This window comes from Perissodus microlepis, chromosome 14, assembly GCF_051167445.1.
Source record: "Perissodus microlepis isolate ML-2025 ecotype Zambia chromosome 14, ASM5116744v1, whole genome shotgun sequence".
Lineage (NCBI taxonomy): Eukaryota > Metazoa > Chordata > Actinopteri > Cichliformes > Cichlidae > Perissodus > Perissodus microlepis.
The window spans coordinates 23,977,467-23,997,035 of NC_140474.1; the positions used below are offsets into that span (position 1 = coordinate 23,977,467).

General features: G+C 42.6%; 1 protein-coding gene across 2 annotated transcripts; it reads left to right on the forward strand.

Moving 5' to 3' along the window:
* The first annotated feature begins 2,018 nt into the window (after positions 1-2,018).
* LOC146373986 (tumor necrosis factor receptor superfamily member 19-like) lies at positions 2,019-19,396 on the forward strand. Of its 2 annotated transcripts, none has more exons than XM_084950213.1 (10): positions 2,019-2,261; positions 3,061-3,152; positions 3,662-3,775; positions 8,230-8,408; positions 8,505-8,590; positions 14,937-15,101; positions 16,994-17,122; positions 17,236-17,338; positions 17,983-18,182; positions 18,602-19,396. In XM_084950213.1, the coding sequence occupies exons 2-10, from the start codon at positions 3,087-3,089 to the stop codon at positions 18,604-18,606; spliced, it is 1,047 nt and encodes a 348-aa protein (XP_084806339.1). In that variant the 5' UTR covers positions 2,019-2,261; positions 3,061-3,086; the 3' UTR covers positions 18,607-19,396. The 2 variants fall into 2 exon arrangements, with proteins under 2 accessions (XP_084806339.1, XP_084806341.1); XM_084950215.1 differs by having other exon boundaries at positions 16,997-17,122.
* The last annotated feature ends 173 nt before the right edge of the window (positions 19,397-19,569 follow it).

Genomic DNA, 19,569 nt, shown 5'->3' on the forward strand with positions numbered 1-19,569 from the left:
TGCATACCAAACAGCCAGGCAGTAGGAGAACACGCTCCCCAATCTAGGAGTGGTAGATTAAGGCCAGTTGGTTAGGAAGTCTTTCTTTGATCCAGGAGCAGGTGGCAGGGGGATCTGAAGGTGGGCCAGTTTAGTGGTGAGGACGTCTGGTATTATGGTGTTGAATGCTGAGATGTAGTCCACAAAGAACATCCTCAAGTAGATCTCCCTGTTCTCCAGATGGCTCAGCTCTCTGTGAATGCTGATGGTGATGGCATCCTCTGTAGATCAATTTGCTATTCACTCAAAACACTTCATAAGTACTGATGTGAGGGCAATAGGTCTGTAGTCATTGAGGCTCTCTATATGAGTCTTTTGGGGATGGAAGTTATGGTGGAGGCCTTCAGACACAGGGAACAGTATTAGAAGATAACAGAGTTGGCTAATTTTTTTCTGGGATAATACTATAAGTGTTATTGTTGAATATTGATTATATTCACTGTACACAGTGTGCACAAAGTCCATGCATTTTTAAATCACATTCACCAGTAGATGGCGACAGCAGCAAAGCTCCAGGAAGAAAGGTTTGGCTTGCAGTGACGTCTTCCCACAGCTAGAGGATTCAGACACGCAGTGATTTATATATTTGATGGAAACGAATGAATACAGGCCATAAAAACATGAATCACAGAAATGAGAATATTTTCATGGGACTGCTAACATTAAACTACTACTTAAACTGCTACATGTGACATCATGAGAAATACTTAACCCAATAACACCAAGTCCATCATATTTAATACATGAGTTTTTGTGAGTTTTCCAGACCTCTGCATCATCAGTTTGATTTCTTGAAAACCCTGAAAAAATTACACAATACATTTTTAAGCAATACATTGCACAAAAATGCATTTTTTTTTAAACAAAACAAAACCTCCCTGATACAAATTAAAAACCAAATATGCAAACTGATATTTTAAAAAAAACTGTTAGACTGTTCAATAAACACTCCAGATTAAAAAAAAGAAGAAGGAGAAGAATCTGGCAATTATTTCGTAGTTCAGCCTTTGCAAGGTCAAAGACTTTTACTTTTGGAAAGTACTGCAAGAGAAAGTATTTACCTGCCACACAGACTACGTGAAGAAATTGGATTACATATAACATTCAAAGTAACATTTGCAAAGCACACAGTGAGCTTCCTGGAATCGATACACAGCGTGTCCAGACATGTACAGTAATTGGCCACTTTTACTGCAGTGCTGAACTTTTGTCCTCTGTGTCTTTGCCTTGGTTCAGACACACACACCAGTGTGCACACTGCTCACTTTTTTCTACCTCAGGTGGATATACGAACTTTTCGTTTCAGAGTGGCCTTTGGAAAATCAGTTTTCTTCTGGTTGCCACTCTTTTTACAAATTAACCAACAGTATTAAAAAGAGAGAGAGAAAAAAACAAGGACAATGAAGAAAATAACAGGCTACGTCAAAAGCTCTGAACTCACCGTTAACACCTTCATCTTACATCAGAGAGAGGATTCAAGAGCCGATATTTACACTGAATTACTGCAGTAGTCGCTGTATATCCCCTGAACTCTGCTCTTCCTATTAGATGGATTAAGCACAGGCTCAGCCAATGGTGAAGCAGCACGCTGACATCATAAAATCTGCAGCAGAGATGAGGGCTTAGCAAATAAATAAATGTGGCCAAGTTAGAAGGAGAAAAGCAGGCAGGCTAAACAACTCTTTATTGTCTGCTAGACTGCTGTGTTAACTTTTCCTTTAAACTAGTTTAACGTGTGAGGTCAGAGGGGGCCGTGGGACCACACGGGCCAGCACATAAGGGCAAAGCAAAGGCATCAAATAAAGCACGCACAGACAGAGGGTTTGTAAAACATCTCGATAGAAACCAGCTGAATGGAAACGGTACCACTGATCAGCCTGTGGAGCAGTGTAGGTGTGCAGGTGTGTGTGTGTGCGCGTGTGTGTGTGAGAGAGAGAGACCGGGTCTTTGATGTAGACAGGCTGATCACAGATCAGATACACGCGCTTCGTATCCAGAAAGCCAACCCCTCTCCCTCCCTCCCTTCCTCTCTCTGCCTTTGATCTCGGTCTGCCCTCGATCCGCAGCGGCTCGGAGTCGAGCCGTGCCGGGCTGGAGCAGCAGCAGCAGCAGCACTGGCATGGTGAGCGGACCGGTGCGGGAAACAGCCCACCACACCTCTCACCGGTCAGCTTTGGACTTCTAGGCGACACTCTGTAATCAGCAGGCCCCGTTTGTAGCAGGTAAGAAGAGCTTTGATGTCGCTTTTAGACGCTCGTAGATAAACGACAGACCGGGCGTTGATTTTATCCACAGCACGGGACAAACCTCGCTTTAAAGGCACGAGACGACTGAAACTCTCAGTCTGTGCACGCGTATTTGGAGAACTTATTCTCCAGTATCCAGTCTATGGTTGCAAAATGTAGTTTTCATTATTTATTTATTTATTTACACACTTTGAAAAGGAAGAAGAAGACACGTCCCTTTTGCAAAGCTGTGAATGCTGTCTGAGATTGTTTTTTAACAGTTTTCCACATAAAGGAATTTTAATCTTTACTCACACACTGTCTGTATAGTTTTATAGGCTACTTATTTACAATGAGCTTGAGCTATATTGGTGTTTATAGTCTGAATATTCAAACGCACAACTTCCATGTTTTTATGTGATATTAAACGGGTTTCCTCCCTCCCTCCCTTCGTGCTGGAATATCTGGTTTCTTTGTGAACTAATTTTCACTTAAATACCCAATAAAAGTGTTTTGTGTTTTTGGTGGGTAAGGTTTGTCCGCCCAGCAAATTTGCATTTAACAAACCTTCAGCAAATCAGTGCTGTTTAAAAGTTTAACCCTGAGCTTGCTTGCATTGGGTGGAGAAGAATCAAATCACATCATTGTGTTGTTTAGTCTCAGATGATTTTACCCAACCAGCCTTTCTTCCTGATAGACTTTGCACTTTTTTCTTTTCTTTTCGTTAGGGTCTATAAGTCTATAATAACATACTTGTGCACACTCCCTTGTCTGATTGCTGTTTTTGTTCTTTCAGCTTCAAGCTCTGAGCGGCCCATCAAAATGGTTAGGATGCTTCAGAACACCTTCTCACTTGTGCTAACATTGCATGTCCTGTATTCATCTCTGGTAAGTTTTTTTTTTTAAATGTTTGCACAAACTTAAAATGGATAATTTTGCTATGCATGTCTTGTCTGTTGCAATGTGTGCAAGGGAAGCTGGATGACACGTGAGCCAAATGCTTTCAGCTGTTTAAACAGTTTGTATATATTCTGCAAAAGTGAAAAACAGCAGATACACTGCATATGCGTTAAATAGGCGACTGCTCAACCTGTGGGATCAGTAAAATCCTTACTGAAGAGATTGTCAACCGCTGTCTCTGGGCTTAGCATTCACTGCATTGTTGCTTTTGACTTAGATTCTGCTGCTGAAGCTTTACAGTTTTCCCACAGGGCTCATTCAGGTTCGATCTTATCTCTTCCCTGTAGGATCAAGACTTATTTTCAAACAGGAGTCCCAGGGTTTGAAGGGAAGGGAGGGCGGCCTCCATAAATGATTATGGAATCAGACTGCTTTATCTGTTCTGGATGAAATGCAGGAATCTTCTAACTTTCTCCAAATGATTGTCTCTCATTCAGATTCACGCGAGAGCCGAAGAGCAGACCAGAGAGTGCCGAGAGCAGGAGTACAAGGACCGCTTTGGAAGCTGCAAACCCTGCAAGCAGTGTGATGCAGGACAGGAGCTTTCAAAGGTTGGATTTATTCTAAACTTTTTTGATTTGTCCACAAGAGCGTTTTCCCAAAAAGCAGTGTGTGCGTCAGTTTATTTAAGAAATGGAGAGTGTTGTAATCCATAACAGGTCAGCCGAGTCAGTTTCCCTGAGCTGAACAAAGTTGGCGGGATTTGTGGGGGAAAACTGTTGGTTTATGAAAAGAATGGACATCACTGTTTAGAAAAGCGTATCTTTTCCAGGGAACAGACATTATTTATTACTTCCTGTCTTTCATGCACAAAAACAGCCAAGCTGTTATTAGCTTTTGTAATCAGTCACACCCATACTTTTGACCTTCTGCAGCTGAATGGCTTCCATTGTTTTTCCCCCCATTGCGCTTCGTCCAAACTTATTGTCTTTACTGTTTGAAGGCAGCCATGCCTAAGCTTGCTGCTCTTTCGACTGGGAATACAGTTTTTTCCACCACCTTAGCCACAGGTTTTTTTTGTGTGTGTATTTGTGTGTGTGCGCTCGCTTTGTACAAACAAGCCTCTTTAGTGTCAGTTAAGGCTGGTAAGCAGAGGCTTTCCTCTCTGGCAGCAGCTATGTGCCTACCTACTTCTGCAAGTGTAGGCAGTGATGTAAAAGTGAGTAACTGAATTAATGAGCTTGATTTAATAATGATAGTGGAACACAGTAAAACCTTGCATATCCCCCTCCCCGCGCGCTGCTATGATGCAGTATAAAAGCTGAGATAATTAAACCAAAGTTTCTCATTTCTTTGAACACCAAGTCCCCACCTACCTGCTGTTAAAACCCACTGTTTGCATGCAGCGGCCAATCAGAAGGAAGGTGAGGGAAAGGCAAGCTAAAACGGCTTATTTCATACAACGGGAATACTGAGGGGCCACATGACTGATTGTTTTGAGTTATTTTGAATTATGAATCATTCAAAGCTACTCTAGTAGACTCCAAAAAAATAGGTCCTCTTTGAAGGGTAATTTCTCTAACACTTTTGTCTTTGTGCTGTTTGATTGATTGATTGATTGATTGATTGACTGATTGATTGATTGATTAAAAAGCAGCACAATTATTATAAAAACATGTATATTTGACAGCGAACTGTCAAAAGCAAAAATGAAAACTTCCAGACTGCAGGATTTGCTGCAGTAAAAAAAACATTAAAAGCTCTTAAAGTGAAGAATATACTGCACATAAAACATCTGCTAAACTGACTTTACACTTCAAAACATCTTTTAGCATGGACGAAAAACTCTGTATCACCCCCCCCCCCCCCTTGACATCTGTTGCACACATGCATTTAAGTCTGGGTCGCCTTTAATCTCAGTGCACACAGACATGCACTCTGTGGTTGCTGATACGCTTCAGTAGTCCTCGTGTTCCCCTGCAGTGTCGACGGGCATGAATGCCGCTAGCCACCCTGGGGTCCTGGTTAATAATTGGCTGCCTCATTCTTTCTCTGAAGGTAGCGGGATGCCGACTCAAAATGGAAACCTGGGCCTTGCTCTAGGAGAAAGTTTCCCAGAGAAACAACTTTGTGATCTGAGCTCAGACAATCTGTCTGTATTCTTAAAGGCTAGCCTGACTGTCGAGAGGGAAGCAAAAAACTTTTGGAGTCCCTCTGTGCAGCTGCCATAGAGATCCCAGAGGAATGTGGCCCAGTTTGCTCTGGAAGTTTGCCTCTGGAAGCCGCTCTGAGGCTGGCTGACAAACATCAATTAGCTCCTCCACGCTAACTGTTGCTAAAAGAACCACCCATACAGAGGGAGCATCAATTAAAACCAGTTCTCCCTGACGTACTTCACTTCAGGTTTCATTATAGGAGGTTACTTAGTTAAGCTGTGTTGCATCAAGCATGAAGGTGAAGGCGTAAATCGCCTTCCAATGCATGCTGGAAGATTGCCGGAGGCATTAAAAAAGCGAGGCAGGAACACAACTTTGGCATGTCAGCATCTTGTAGAATGTAAGGGAGAGTGTAGCATTTCCTCCGGCCACACTTCTGGGACAAAGGACTTCTGGGTGGCACCGGCTAAAGAGAGGGAGCAACAGGCAGCAGAAGTGTCAAAATCACAGTGATCGTTGTGTTTAAACAAGCCAGGCTGTAGTAGAGTTTAAACACAAACAAAGAGAGCGCGTTATGTCCCACACAAAACTCCTCTTTCAAGTAGCACGCCGTTGTTTTTCGTTGTGTTTCATCCCCCGGATCAGATGACTGGCAGGGCCTCCCCGCCCCCCTTGTGATTCCCTCTTAATCTCAGAAATATCTGTGCGTCTGAACTTGCTTCAGGTCCCAGCCAGCACACCCCCAGCACCACCGCCTTCTCTCCCCACACTACAGTGCTGTGTTGTGCTTGGCAGTCTCGCCCAAAGTAGATCAGGAGATAGGGCAGGGAAACGGGATGTTAAGCATCAGTTTTTCTACGTGTTTTCAGGTGAAAACCGCATGAGAGAACTTCATGCAAAACTATGGGAGCAGCCACGCTTTGAGGTTTATTTGCTTTAGTTGGGTTTTTTTCCTGTCTTTTTGCACACTACAGTTCAAATAGTTTTTTCCGCAGATGATCCCTTGATGCCCTCAAAAATGTTTTAACACACTGTTTGTTACATTGCCCTTTTTGCGTATATAATAACTCCCGTCATCACAGATTTCTGCAGCAGAGTGCAGGCTTTCCTTTAGCTGCTGAACACGTCTCAGTTGGGTCTTTGTTGAGCTTTGTTAGCGGGGATAAAAAGAAGAAAGGGACGGCTCCTTGATCAGAGGGGCAGGAACTGGCTCCATTTTCCTTTTGTTTCAGTGCTCTGACCTGCTTGTGTCTTTCGTAGCATCAGCCCTTCCTGCCATGTGGTGCCCCATGGACAGAGCTCGTGCCAGTGCCGGGATGAGCGAGGACGAATCATCCCGGGGCCCCCTCCTTCATGAAGAAGTGGGTCACAGAACCACTGTGCGAGCGGGCTTGGCCGTGCGTTCTTAAAGATCAGATTCAAGAGTCTCTCTCTCTCGTGGTGTGCAATTGTGGGCAGCAATCTTTATCCTGACTTTCCCCCCTCTTTATCACTCATCGGTCACCCACATCCACTCCCCTCCCTGGGTTCTTCTGGTCTGCACGACTAGAGGGGTAAGGCCTTATATGGCGAGTTCACAGCAACAGCTGCAGAAGTCCAGCCTTATGGGTCCACCTCGGGCCAGGCCTTGTCCAGGGGTTCAGTGTCAGGCTCACATGTGTTTGGCTGGAAGCACTAAATTCCTCATCTTCTGTCCTGACTCTGTGGTGCCGTCACAAGATCACATCTTAGACTCCAGCCTCCACTTGCCAGCATGCTTCGCCAATTCCCCCTCCCGCCAATCATATCTAAACCTTCATCCCACATTCCAACAGGAATGCACGCCCGGCCGGTGAAACGGGACACGGGTGAAGAGAGAAGAGAAGGGAGAAGCCCTGTTTGAAGCTGACCTTCACTTTAATGATATACGAGCACCCCACCCCACCGCTCCCTGTGTATCTTCCTGGATTTAGATTTCAGTGTGGTAATGCTGGATAACAGGAGGGCAGCTGCTGTGGAGCTGATAATGAATGATCGATGTATGATGTCATTCCCTCGGGGGTAACGTCAGCTGTCATGGAAATCTCAGTTTGTCACTGAGGTCTCGCAGAGTCATTTTTAGAGATGTGACACAAAGAGAGGGAGAAAAACAGACAGGGGAAAGAACTGAAACCGTTTTGGCTTCTCTTTAGGAAAACTTTATAATGTTGCTTTAAAATGTTGAAGACTTTTGAGTTTCTACTTTGCCAGCTGATATAAAGACTGGGAAAGTCTTAAAAAAACTCACACGAGCAAAAAAAATATACACATTCAATTCCACACAACCAATAAAATAATAAAATCATATCTTTTAATTTACATTATCCTTATTTTTGCTTCGTTCAGGTGATAATGAAGGGGTTTTTTTAGGCATTAGATCATTCACACAGTTGAAGGAAGCTGTGCTTTTTATGTGCACTTTGAATTGCTGAACACAAAAAGAGTATTCATCTTGTTTTCTCCATATACCTCTCCATAATCCTTGCCCCCTTCCTAAAGCGTTTCCTTTGCTTTGCTGACCACTCAATCAACGGGACACTCACTGAGTCTGCTTGGAGTGGGAGTCCCACACAAACGCAGCAATAAACCTGCAATAATACAACAGTGGGTGTCCCCTCCAGCCTTTATTATTCAAATGCATGGCCTTTCTGGGTCTTGCAGCGGAAGGCTACTCATTCATACTGACAGAGTCAGGGAGCTTATTGCCAGTGTAAGATGGACTCTCAAAAGAGGCAGGCCACTGTTCTCGTCTGATCCCGCGAGCCAAGATCGTTCTTTAATTCCAGACCCCCGGTAGTCCCCATTCAAGCCCTCTTTTCACCAGCTGCACATCACCCCAAACCAACAACCCCACCTCTTAGCCAGTGTATTTCTCCCATTAATCCTTCCAGGAATGTGGCTTTGGTTATGGAGAGGATGCCCGGTGTGTGCCCTGTCGGAGCAGTCGCTTCAAAGAGGACCGGAGCCTGCAGAAGTGCAAACCCTGCCTGGACTGTGGACTGATCAACCGCTTCCAGAAGGGCAACTGCTCCACCACGAGCAACGCCGTTTGTGGCGACTGCCTGCCAGGGTGAGAGGACGCATCTTGCTGGTCAGTTTTACGAAAACCTACGCGTTAATGGCATCCGTTTTGGTTAACAAACATGTGATTTTGTGTCTTGCACAGATATTACAGGAAGACAAAACTAAGCGGTTTCCAGGACATGGAGTGCATACCTTGTGGAGACCCTCCACCTCCTTATGAGCCCAACTGTAAGCACCTTTGCTTTCTCTGACCTCCTCTAACAGTTGGACTAACACGAGTGGGAGATTTTGTCCACTGTTCTCATGAACACACCCCACTCATTCCTAACTCACAATAGACGATGTTTTAACATGAAACAACAGGGATACAATAGTCCAAAAGCAAACATCACCCTCCATGACAAACTTTTGAACTCCTTGCCAAACTGCTGCTGGAACCAAAAAAAAAGTGCCGGGCACGCACATGCCAGCACACGGTAGTGGAGTAATCAGCACCGCAGCCATGTTTCATTCACCAGCCCTCGCTGAGCCTGCCAGCTACGCTATATGTGCAAATAAATGCTTGGATTTACAAGCTGAGCAGTTGAAAAGCTGAGTAGCATAATAGTGGATTTGCCAACAGTGGATTATATTAGTTCAGAGCATGTCACTCATTTAAAAAAAATCTGTTTGGATTAAATGCGCAAACTTCCTTAAACAAAAACCCAACGGCGTTCCTAAAAACGACCCTAATGTTCTTTGTCTTTGTCCCAGCACCAAAGTAAACATGTCTGCAGGAGTGTGCTGCTTCGAGCAGCATAATTTATTTCCATTATGCAAAAAAAAAAAACCAAAAAACAAGGAGGTGTGCTCCGATGCATTCAAAAAGCATTGTGGGCATGCATTCCTGTAGGCTGCAGATCCAATTAGCTTCTTTCTTCTGGCCTTTGTAAGTAGTTAAGTGCAACCTTATGATTTCACGTTTCCACATAAACCCAACAGGCGAGTGAACTTATACCTTTTGGTAATTGAGTGTGACTTCCTGATGGCGGAGGATACGGCAGCTGTTTCCAACAAGGCTTGTTTTTTGGCAACAAGAACATCGGGGCTGTTCAAGCCAGTGTTAACACCCCTGTGTCAAATAAATGAGCACAGCTCTGGGAAAACTCTTAAAAAGGAAAAAAAAAAACAGAAAAACTTTTTTAAACTTTGCGCACGAGGTGTAAAGTGTAAAGAAGAGTCGCTTCATCGGATCGTCTGCTCCCGGTTGGGTTTTTCATCTTTGTATCTCTGTCGGTGTAGCGCGTGTAATGAGCGCCGGCCTTGGGGCAGCCCCCCTCCCCGTCTGCATGTTCGTCCATCTGCGCAGCTCCCCGTTTTGATAATAGTGCAGCCCCCGTGAAACAAAATGGCCATTGTGTCTGAGAACATAGCTGGTAGTTAGCTCCTACAGAGACTCTCAGTGGAACATTTCCAAATGTTTGAAAATCTCGCCCCCCTTCCCTCCCTCCACCTCTGCCTCCAGTGTTATCTTGAGCAGGGTGGTGAAAACTTAAAGGGCAGATCATTCTAATAGGCCACACTGGGCCCGGGGGCTGGTGGTGGTGGTGGGGGTAAAGGTGCAGCTGTGCAGGGGAGGTATGCTGCCGTCTGTGGTGGACTGTAAATCTCAAACCCCTCCTTTCTTCTCCTCCCTTTTTCTTTTATGCCCCCCCCACCCCCACCTCCCCCAGTGGCTTCTTGGAGCTGAGTTAAAAATGAGGTTGTGTTTTATGGATTCCCTTCAGCCTCTTTAATGCGTTTCATCTGCTGAAGTTCTTCACTGTCACGGTAGATCTCAGAGACTAAATAACACATGGGCGGTGTGCACGCATACACATACACACACTTGTTGAAGGAATGCTACCTGCTCTTTGTGGCTTGTCCCGGTATCACATTTATTACAGTGTCAGAAAGGATTTAGAGCGAGTCAGACGGGAATTTGATCCTTATTTTTGTTCAGAGAACGGAGAAACAGTGCCGTCAGCTATGAACCACAGTTATATTATTAGGTATATTTGAGGCAGGTTGGAAAAACTGTGCTAATATTACTACTTCCTGATAATGCTACTACACACACTCACTTGCCACTTTAATAGGTACAGCTTGCTAATAACAGGCTGGTCCCTCTTTTGCCTTCAGAGCAGCCGTAAGCCTTTGTGGCACAGATTCAACAAGGTGCAGGAAACAGATTTTGGTCCATGTTGACGTGACAGCATCACACAGTTGCTGCAGATTTCTGAGCTGGACATCCATGATGGGAATCTCCCATTAGACACATCACAAAGGTGCTGTATTAGACTGAGATCTGGTGACTGTGGAGGACATCTGAGTACAGTGAACTCAGTGTCATGTTCAAGAAACCAGTTTGAGAGCTTTGTGGTGAAGCAGCCATCAGAAGATGGGTACACTTCTGACCCTACCATCTGAATGTTGCAGCAGAAATTGGGAAAATGCCACCCTGTCTGATGAGTCTCAGTCTTCTTCAATGCTGGTAATTGCATGTAGCCTCAGTTTTCTGTTCTAAGCTGACAGGAGTAACATCCATTGTGATGGCAGTCCTATTTAGAAATTCATAATGTTAGAGAAAAAAACAGAGCTTATAGATATATGTCATTAGCATATTTCTCTACCTTAAATTTTATACCACATAACATGTTTAGACTCTGATAGAGCTCCATTATAAAAGCATTCAGGCGTTTTGACAGCTCCCAATTAAATACTCCAAAACTTTTGTTCAGCTCTACTAAAGAAGCTCTTAAAATAGTGTTCATAGACGGTCAAAGAGCCTTCAGAGGTGTAAAGAAGTGCTTCTTTTATTTGGACTTTGTGGCATTCCATAAAGTCAGCAGGCTATGAAAGGCTGTGGTTTATTGGTCTGGTTTGTATGCAGATAATATCAGCAGGTGAGCTCTCTTCAATGGACCAGTGTTGGTCTGTGTTTGCTGCAGCTGCTGCGTCTCCGATAACAGGCTGGCTTGTGATGCTCACTTCGGATGAGCTGAATTTGACCATGACAATGAAGGCAGAGTTTAAACATAACGGTCAGACGTCAGATACAGTACAGAGAGATTATTGGCATAACTCTCACAAAACACAAACATGCTGATATTTCAGCGTGTCAGTGTGGGGTGAGGAATATATATTTTACCAATGGCATACAGTACTGTGCAAAAGTCTTGAGCTACCCCTCATTTCTTTTTCTTTTCTTTCACCACATTTGATAGGAAATTTGGGGAAGAAGGTGTTTGCAGTGTGTTTAGGATCATTGCCATATTGAAAAAGTGAAGCTGTTGTCAATCACGTTTTTTCTAATTGGTACTGCATGGTAGATTAAAATCTGAGGGCTGAAATGTAGTCCCAAACCATTTCTTGACGGCCACTGCGACCATTTCTGATAAAGCTTCAGTGAACAGTAGATGATCAACTGAAGTGACAGATGTATCACTCAGGTCCTGCGTGAGGCCTTTTCTGTTTGTCCCTCAATCTGTGCTGTCATTCACATTTTTCACAGATTCAGCTAAAGATACTGGGACAAATTGTGTTTTTGCCACAGGTCAGCAGTAACAAGGTGGTTCTTTGCCAAGTTGTTTGTTATGTATGGGCACAAGGCTGGTTCATGCCTTGAATTAGGTGCTTGAATGATTCACAGGTCAGCATTAGGTGGCTTAACAAACAGAAATAAAACAATCTTCTGAAAAAGGTCAGGTACAAGGAGTGGACTGAACATGAGTAAACGTAACTGAAAAAGCAGCCAATGTCCAAAGAAAACTTCAGAAAGCCTGAAGAACTATTGTTTGACATCACATTCAAAGTCTGGCTCCTTATTTGCATATTAAAACCACCATTTTAGAAAACTGGCCAGATATAAACAAATTGTCTTTAAGTAATCAGCTGGGTGCTTTCATGGCAATAATGATTAGAGTAGGAAAAAAAATACTAATATGCACTTTGAAGATGTACATATTTTTATACTTTTTTTCCAGGTGAAAAACTATTTCCTTCCAAATACCCTCTCGATGAAAACCTTTGAATCCATCAGGTAACATGAACTTTGAATCCAGCTGTAACCACTGTTCAAATGTCTATTTTGTAAAAGTCTGCAAATGAGAAATTACATTAATAGTGCCTCAGTTGCATATTTAAACAAAAAAAACAAACATGGAATATAATGTAAATAGTCAAGTGTTATCCCATTTGTCTCCGCTGTCATTTAGTGTTTATTGATGCCGGAGCAGGATTGAATGCTTCACTTCACACAAAGTCTTTAGGCACAAAATCCCCTAAATAAAGTGCAAATTCTGCAGCGTGCCTTGATGTCTGTTGCTGCTCTTCACCGAACTGCAGCATTTTAGATTTTTTAATAACAAGCAATAAGTCACGTTTATGACATTATCCTTTATCCTTTACTCTGCCCCCTCGGTCAAACTGAGTATTGTAACTCCGCTTGGTTATTATTATTATTTTAGTTGGGCTCCCCCCCCCCCCCCTTTTTTTTAAAGGAATGTTAAAATACCCCTATCTGTCTGCATTAAAGAAAAAAAAAAAACCCTCCACAAAGTTATGTTTACATTGCATAACAAAGAGCTCTTGGAAGTGAAAAGGCTCAAACCAGCTGTCTTTATGATTAATATACTGAAAGCAAACAGCAAAGTTTTCTCAAACAAATGTCATTCATTATATTTGCCATACTTTTCAGTCTGCTTTGCATCCGTGATGATCAGAGACAGTAATGCTAAGCTAGTTGCACGTGGTCTCGGAGATAAGTTTATTCCAAACACACTGCTTTTGTTTTTTTGTTCACCTCTTCTTAAAGCTGCAGACTAATGTGGAGACGTGCAGCTTACATGCTACACATGTTACCCTGTCTCCTGATATCTCATCACTCAGGATGTCTGTGCCACACTGTGATTAAAATCTGGAGAGGATTGAGAGCGTGCTGCTGCAGACGTGCTTAGTTTTATAACCCTGGTAAATTTACATGGGTTAAGAAAAAATGTTGCCTAACACTTAAAAAACAAACAAACAGCATTTCGAAAGAAAAGGTGCAGTGAACTTGTTTTTATAATGTGTTGCAAATCAGGTTTAAAAACTACTGCGTTTAAAAATCTGCCAAATCAAATATCCTCGGCAACCTTGTGTCATTAACATTTGGGATAAATAACACACATAAGAGTTCAACATTTAAAACTAAATTTTAAGTTTGTTTTGCAATTTTTGTTTGTTTGTTTCTTTCTTTATCAAAGTATAAATCCTAAAGCAGACATATTTTTATCTGCTAATAAGGCTAAAGTTTCAAATAATTTCAGAAAGTTGCAAAAAAAAAGTTTCAGACTCCTCTTCACGCTTGGTTTTTGACAGTTTTTTCTACTCTTTGCTATGTATGATGTCAGAGTGTTGATATGCCTAATTTGGTCATTTCTGGCACAGCAGCCCCACCCACCTCCCTGTTCAAATTATTGTTTATTTGTGGCAGCCAATCAGGAGGAACGTGGCTCACAGAGAGAAAAAATGGAGCTCAAATGGCTTGTTTCACATGTACAATCTAATATCCCTGTGTTGGTGTTGTTCCTACATCATCAGAATAATGTTGGTCATTCACTTAGCATTAGCCAAAAAGTTAGCAATGACTTTACTTTCCTGCTTTGGTGGTCGACTGTGTGTAGCAACTAGTTGAGAAAATACAGGGACACTCAGCAGGTAAGCAGACAGACATTTTTGCTTGGGAGTCGGCAAAAGGGCAAAATAAAAAGCTGCAAAACTGACACGTTACTGTTAAGTGTATGCTAATGCTACAGCTCTGTCTATTGTTTTCTTCCATGTTTGCACAAAGTGGCCAAAAATGCCACATAAAGCAGCTTTAAACAGCGTTAGAAAACACATAGAAGTTTTCAGTCTAGCTGCTCTTAGTTTACATTTGGAGCCTATATTTTATCTATATCTGTGGGGTGTTGAGAAGGATAATTATACATAGCAGGAGCCAATTTTTTTTTTCCAAACAGCATTAATCCACATTATACGCTGATGTTCTGCATGTGTGGGAACTTGAGCTGCATTCTTTGTAAGCCTGCCCTATCCAAATGAGTTTTTGTCTTTGTGTTAAAGGTCACGAAGGTGGGTACACACACTGACATCACATTTCCCCTCAGGAAGGAGGACTGTAATGCCACGCTCACACACTCAGTGACACAACATTAAGCTTTCCCTCTGCCACATACACACTCCCATGTGACCAGTATGTCCGCCTCTTGATTTAAAAGCTGTTAGGGCAGCCTGAGGGTAGCGGGGGGGAAACGACTGTAAATCATCTTCTGCAGAGTATGAGGCAGAGGCAGATAAAAGAATTTAACATGGAGTCTTTTCTCTTTGAACTCTACTTTTTTCATTAGCATGGAGATTACTGACTTGAGGCAAATAGAAGTTGATAGGTTGAGAACTCTTTTAAGAAAAAAGTATTATCCTCATTTTTGTCGTCGTTGTTTTAACCCTTTTTTGTGTCTGATACCTTGCTGGTAAACTGTACTTCACATTTGTCTCCTTTCTATTTCCTCGGCAGGCAGCGGGCGTGTGAATCTGGTGCCGCTGCCCTCGGTAGTGACCAGTCCACGGGACATGGCTCTGGCTGCGGTCATCTGCAGCGCTCTTGCTACAGTGCTGCTGGCCCTGCTCGTTCTGTGTGTCATCTACTGCAAGAGGCAGCTGCTGGAGAAGAAGCCCAGCGGTGAGTCCCGATGCTCTGAAGCCGCATGTTTCACATTTTCTTGTGTCCAAAAGAACCATCGGAATAAGAGCTGGAACTTAATGAGCGTGGTTGTAGCAGATGTGTAAAGTAAGATTAAAGTTTTAGTGCAAGAACGTTTTCATGCACCTTGACAACACAGCAAGCATTGGACTTTGAACGCCCACATCAGGTGCTGAACTTTCAGGGCACAGTAAAATTTCTAGTTCGATATGTACTCTAGTCAGGCTTTCCAAAAACAAAGGAAAGCTCATCAGTGTTCCAAAACGTATTTAGTTATACAACATCAAACAGTGTAGATAAGATGGCGATAAGTTATCTCAAACGTGTGCTTTAAGACGTGCCGAGAGGGCAGCTATGTGGAAGCTGGAGTCTGTAGTCCTTACACAACGTAATCAGAGGTTTACACACCCTTTTTGGGCATGAATGTCGTGGTTATTTTTGGCTATTTATGGTTATTTTTCACTGTTTTTTTTCCAGTTGCACAGCATACATCTTTAATGATTTAAAAAAAACAAGACTTGGATGCACAAGTTTGAAATTATTTTGGATTTTTGGTAGTTTCTTTTTGCCAGCATAAAAAGGATTTGCTTGATAGCACTCAGTGGATTGACCAATATTCAGAACAATGGGAAAGTCCAAGGAACTCGGTGAAGATCTAAGATTTAGACAAGTAGGGAAGGTCTCTTTGAGGTATTTCTAAACAACTGCAGGTTTTAAGATCATCAGTTCAAATAACTGTACGAGTAGATCCTCATGCTCTTCTGAAGTTTGCAGCTGCCCACATGGACAAGTCTTCTAGGGAAAGGTTTTATTGACAGATGAGACAAAGATTGAGCTGTTTGGCCACAATGACGAGAGATATGTTTAGAAGAGTGAAGGTGAGGGTTTCAAACTTAAGAACACTGTATAAACTGTCAAGCATAATAGTGGTAGCTTCAGCTTTACCTCAAATAAACAGCTAAACATTTAAAACTTGGGCACATTTGGGTGTTTGAACAGGACAATGATTCCAAACGCACATCAGAACTGGTTTTGGGATAAAGCAGGCTAACATTAAGCTGTGAACTATGGTAAAAGCCAGGTCCGTACCAGGAAAGCAACTCATTTGAATGGATTTAAATTCAAACTTGTGCACCCAATTCCTGGTTTTGAAAGTCATTAAAGATGTATGCAATCCAACCTGGAAAAAGAACAAAGCAATATTCTGCATATGAAGGGACTCCATAGCTATAAATAAGGCAGCTGTATGAACATGCCATTGCTCCTTTTAGCTGTAAGAACAGGGTGCAGTGTTGAGCTTTATCAAACCCTGATGTTGCATATTTGCGGCATTCTTGAGTCCAAAAATGCCTCAATATGTGAAACGTCCCCAGGCAAAGAATTAATGACATCACGTTTCCCTTGCTGTGCTTGCTCCAAACAAAGAGTGCGGTAGAAGTTACCAAGGAGGTACCGGTTGTGTATTGTTTTTTTGGTTTTTCATACTTGTGTGATGTAAAGTGAGTTAATTATTTCATCAGTAGTTTCAGCCAGTAGAAACACGCACCCCGCCCTTCACTCCAGCGAAATGCTAACAGTTGTTTTTTTAAATTATACAAAGGAATTTTAATTGGTCTTATGGACCCGAGGGTTGTAAGGCATTTCCCAACGCATAAGAGAGCATGTAAATTTAGTAGATAAACACTACGGTTGGAGCTGGAAGGATTTCACCTGACAGAAGTCATAATACGAGCAAAGTTGTACCACACTGGTTTCTGTAATTAGTCTTAAAAGTCCCACCTTTTATTTGGTAGTTCTCAATCGAGGTAATAATGCTGTTATAAAAGTTTCACAGTCATTACTTAATCTGTCATCTCTGTGTGTTTCCTCAGCAGCTTCTCTGAGGTCTCAGGACTGTCCTTACCGCGGAGCAGAGCTCTCCTGCCTGGATGCCCGCTGGCTCCATGACTTTCCACAGAGACCTTGCTGCCAGTGTCACCTGAGCCCCGGACACACCTGTGGTAGGCTGCGGTTCACATCAAAGGGATTTTGCACTAAAATCGACAGACAATGACTACAAACACTGGGTGAATTTCTGTTTGTGTAAAGTTGTGTCCCTGTGTGTGCTGTTCAGGTCCCGTCCATCTAATCCCGTCTCTGTGCTGCGATGAGAGCTGCAGTCTGGGCCGCAGCCAGGGTAACAGTCCTTTCCAGTCCCAGATGAGTCTCAGTGAAGGGTGAGGATAAAAAAAACTGATATTTTAAGAGAGAAGTTTTTTTTTGTTTTTGTTTTTGTTTTGTTTTTACAGCACAAAGAGCAACTAGCTGAGGTTAAGATGCTGCTGCTGAGTAACTCCATATTACTTGCATTACATTAAAGCTTATGATAACATGCTTGGTTTGGTTAACACCTTTATCCAAACATTTGTCAGCACAGACAGAAATGACTAAGAAACCAGCAGTGTTTGCACTACTTGGCTCTGCTGAGTGGCTAATGGCTAAATTCAACATTAAAGCTCATGTCCAGCTCTGCATTTTTAGTCTTTATTCTCTACCAGACTAAATGTGCATGATTCACAGTTCAAAACAAGTCTTTTAGCTACTCTCTCTTTAACCTTTCTGATTGGTTGCCCCTTGCAAACAGAATGTCTGATAATCAGGTGGGTGGAGCTTCAGAGTAGGCTAGTCAGCTGCAAAACTGGTACCCTTCTGCTTTACCGCCTCAGGCCCAACGTTCTATTTTCAGGTGTTTCAGCGAGGTGTTGCAGATACAATTTAAATGACACCTTTGAAGTGCTGACAGCACGCAGAAGCCACAGGGTGTGGCTGCAGACAGATTTGGGATGATATTAACTACAATTTTCTTAATTATGCTTCCCAGAAATGCAAACATGGACGAGGAGCTGGAAGGACATCCCGAGGCCGTATGTAGGGCTGAGTATTTTGATGAACCTGCAGAAGGACCTTGGGTGGTGGGAGAAGAGGAGGATGAAGGGGAAAGGTGCGGGTTGAGGGACAAATCCCCTGAGAGGAGCTCACGGAGCTGCAGTGAAGCTGTGACAGATGTATCGACTCAGGAAGGTGAGGCAATATTAGCTCAATTCCTCTTTCAGAGAAGAAAACCAGAAACACTGATAGATTTTTTTTTTTTAATTGGTTAAAAAAAATTAAATTCTTCATGTTTTGGGCATTAACTCACTTGCTTGTGCAAAGAAAAAAAATCACATGGCCTCTCCCATGATTTAAAACACAGACTCGGTATGAAATAAATCCCATAATCCCTGCTGAGAGTTAGAAGCTGTTCATCAACTGCTCTCAAACTCATGGCTTGCCTTTTTATAGCCTTGGACGCGACTCTGTGTCCATGAGGAGCAGCTGGTAAATAAAGTTCTTTGATGTAGACAAGACTGTCCTGTTTTAAGTCAGGATCTTGGCTGGGCGAGGGTAGATACGTTACTAATCACTGCGTGTCTGCATTCCTCTTCCTGCTCTCTTTCCAGGATGACATAGATTTCTTTGGCTTGTGTTCCACCCTTGAACCACCCTGGACTCGACAACAGCCGTGGCCGGATCCTGTCTCGGATTTCTCACTAGTTCACCCCCATCAAACACAAAAAACCCCCCCAAAAACACACCGCAACCACCACTACATACACCCAGACAACCAGTGTGGTCACTCTGCCCACTTCAGAGCCCTCCATCTAGCAGAACATGTGCTTACATGCAAACAAAAGCATAGAGACTGTGAATTCGTTGACCCAGAAGGTAAAAATCATATGAAGTTCAAATGTCGACCTATTACTGCGGAGTGCAGTGAATCAAAATGAGCCTCTGCTCTGCATCGAGAATGTCTTGCATCTTCATGTGTAAGAGAACAAGCAAGCAAGCAAACAAACAAAAAAACTGTACCGCTCATTTAGCAGCTGGTGTTATGAAGCTTTTGTGTGTAAAGTTGTAAAGTTTGAAGTGTGACGAAAAGTGTCAAAAGTGATTATGTTGCACATTGAAGACAATCTTGATAATATGGAACAAGTTAAGATGAGGAATGTCTAAGTGATAAATGTGTTGTAGATACTGTAAGATAGTAAATAGGTCAATATTTTTGTAACATAGATAGGCATCATGTACGTCCCCCTCCCATGCACCCAGTTATGACGATGGTTGTGTTTGGTCACTTCCATGTGCCATTTTTGTAAATAAACCACTTGAACATGTTTACATACATTCTGTCATCATTTTTATTTTTTGTTAAATGTAAAAATTCTTTAATGAAATTAAAAAGTCAGTCATATGGATGAAGTTCTGAGGTCTTTCTTTTTTTTTTTTTTAATCAATAACCACGAACTCATAGTTAGGTACTGCGCTGCTTTGAATCAGTCACTCATGTGATAATAGACTTCTCTGCATTGAATCATTACTTGTTAATCTCTGGTTCCCTTTCATAGCACATCTTTTGTTCTGTCTTCCT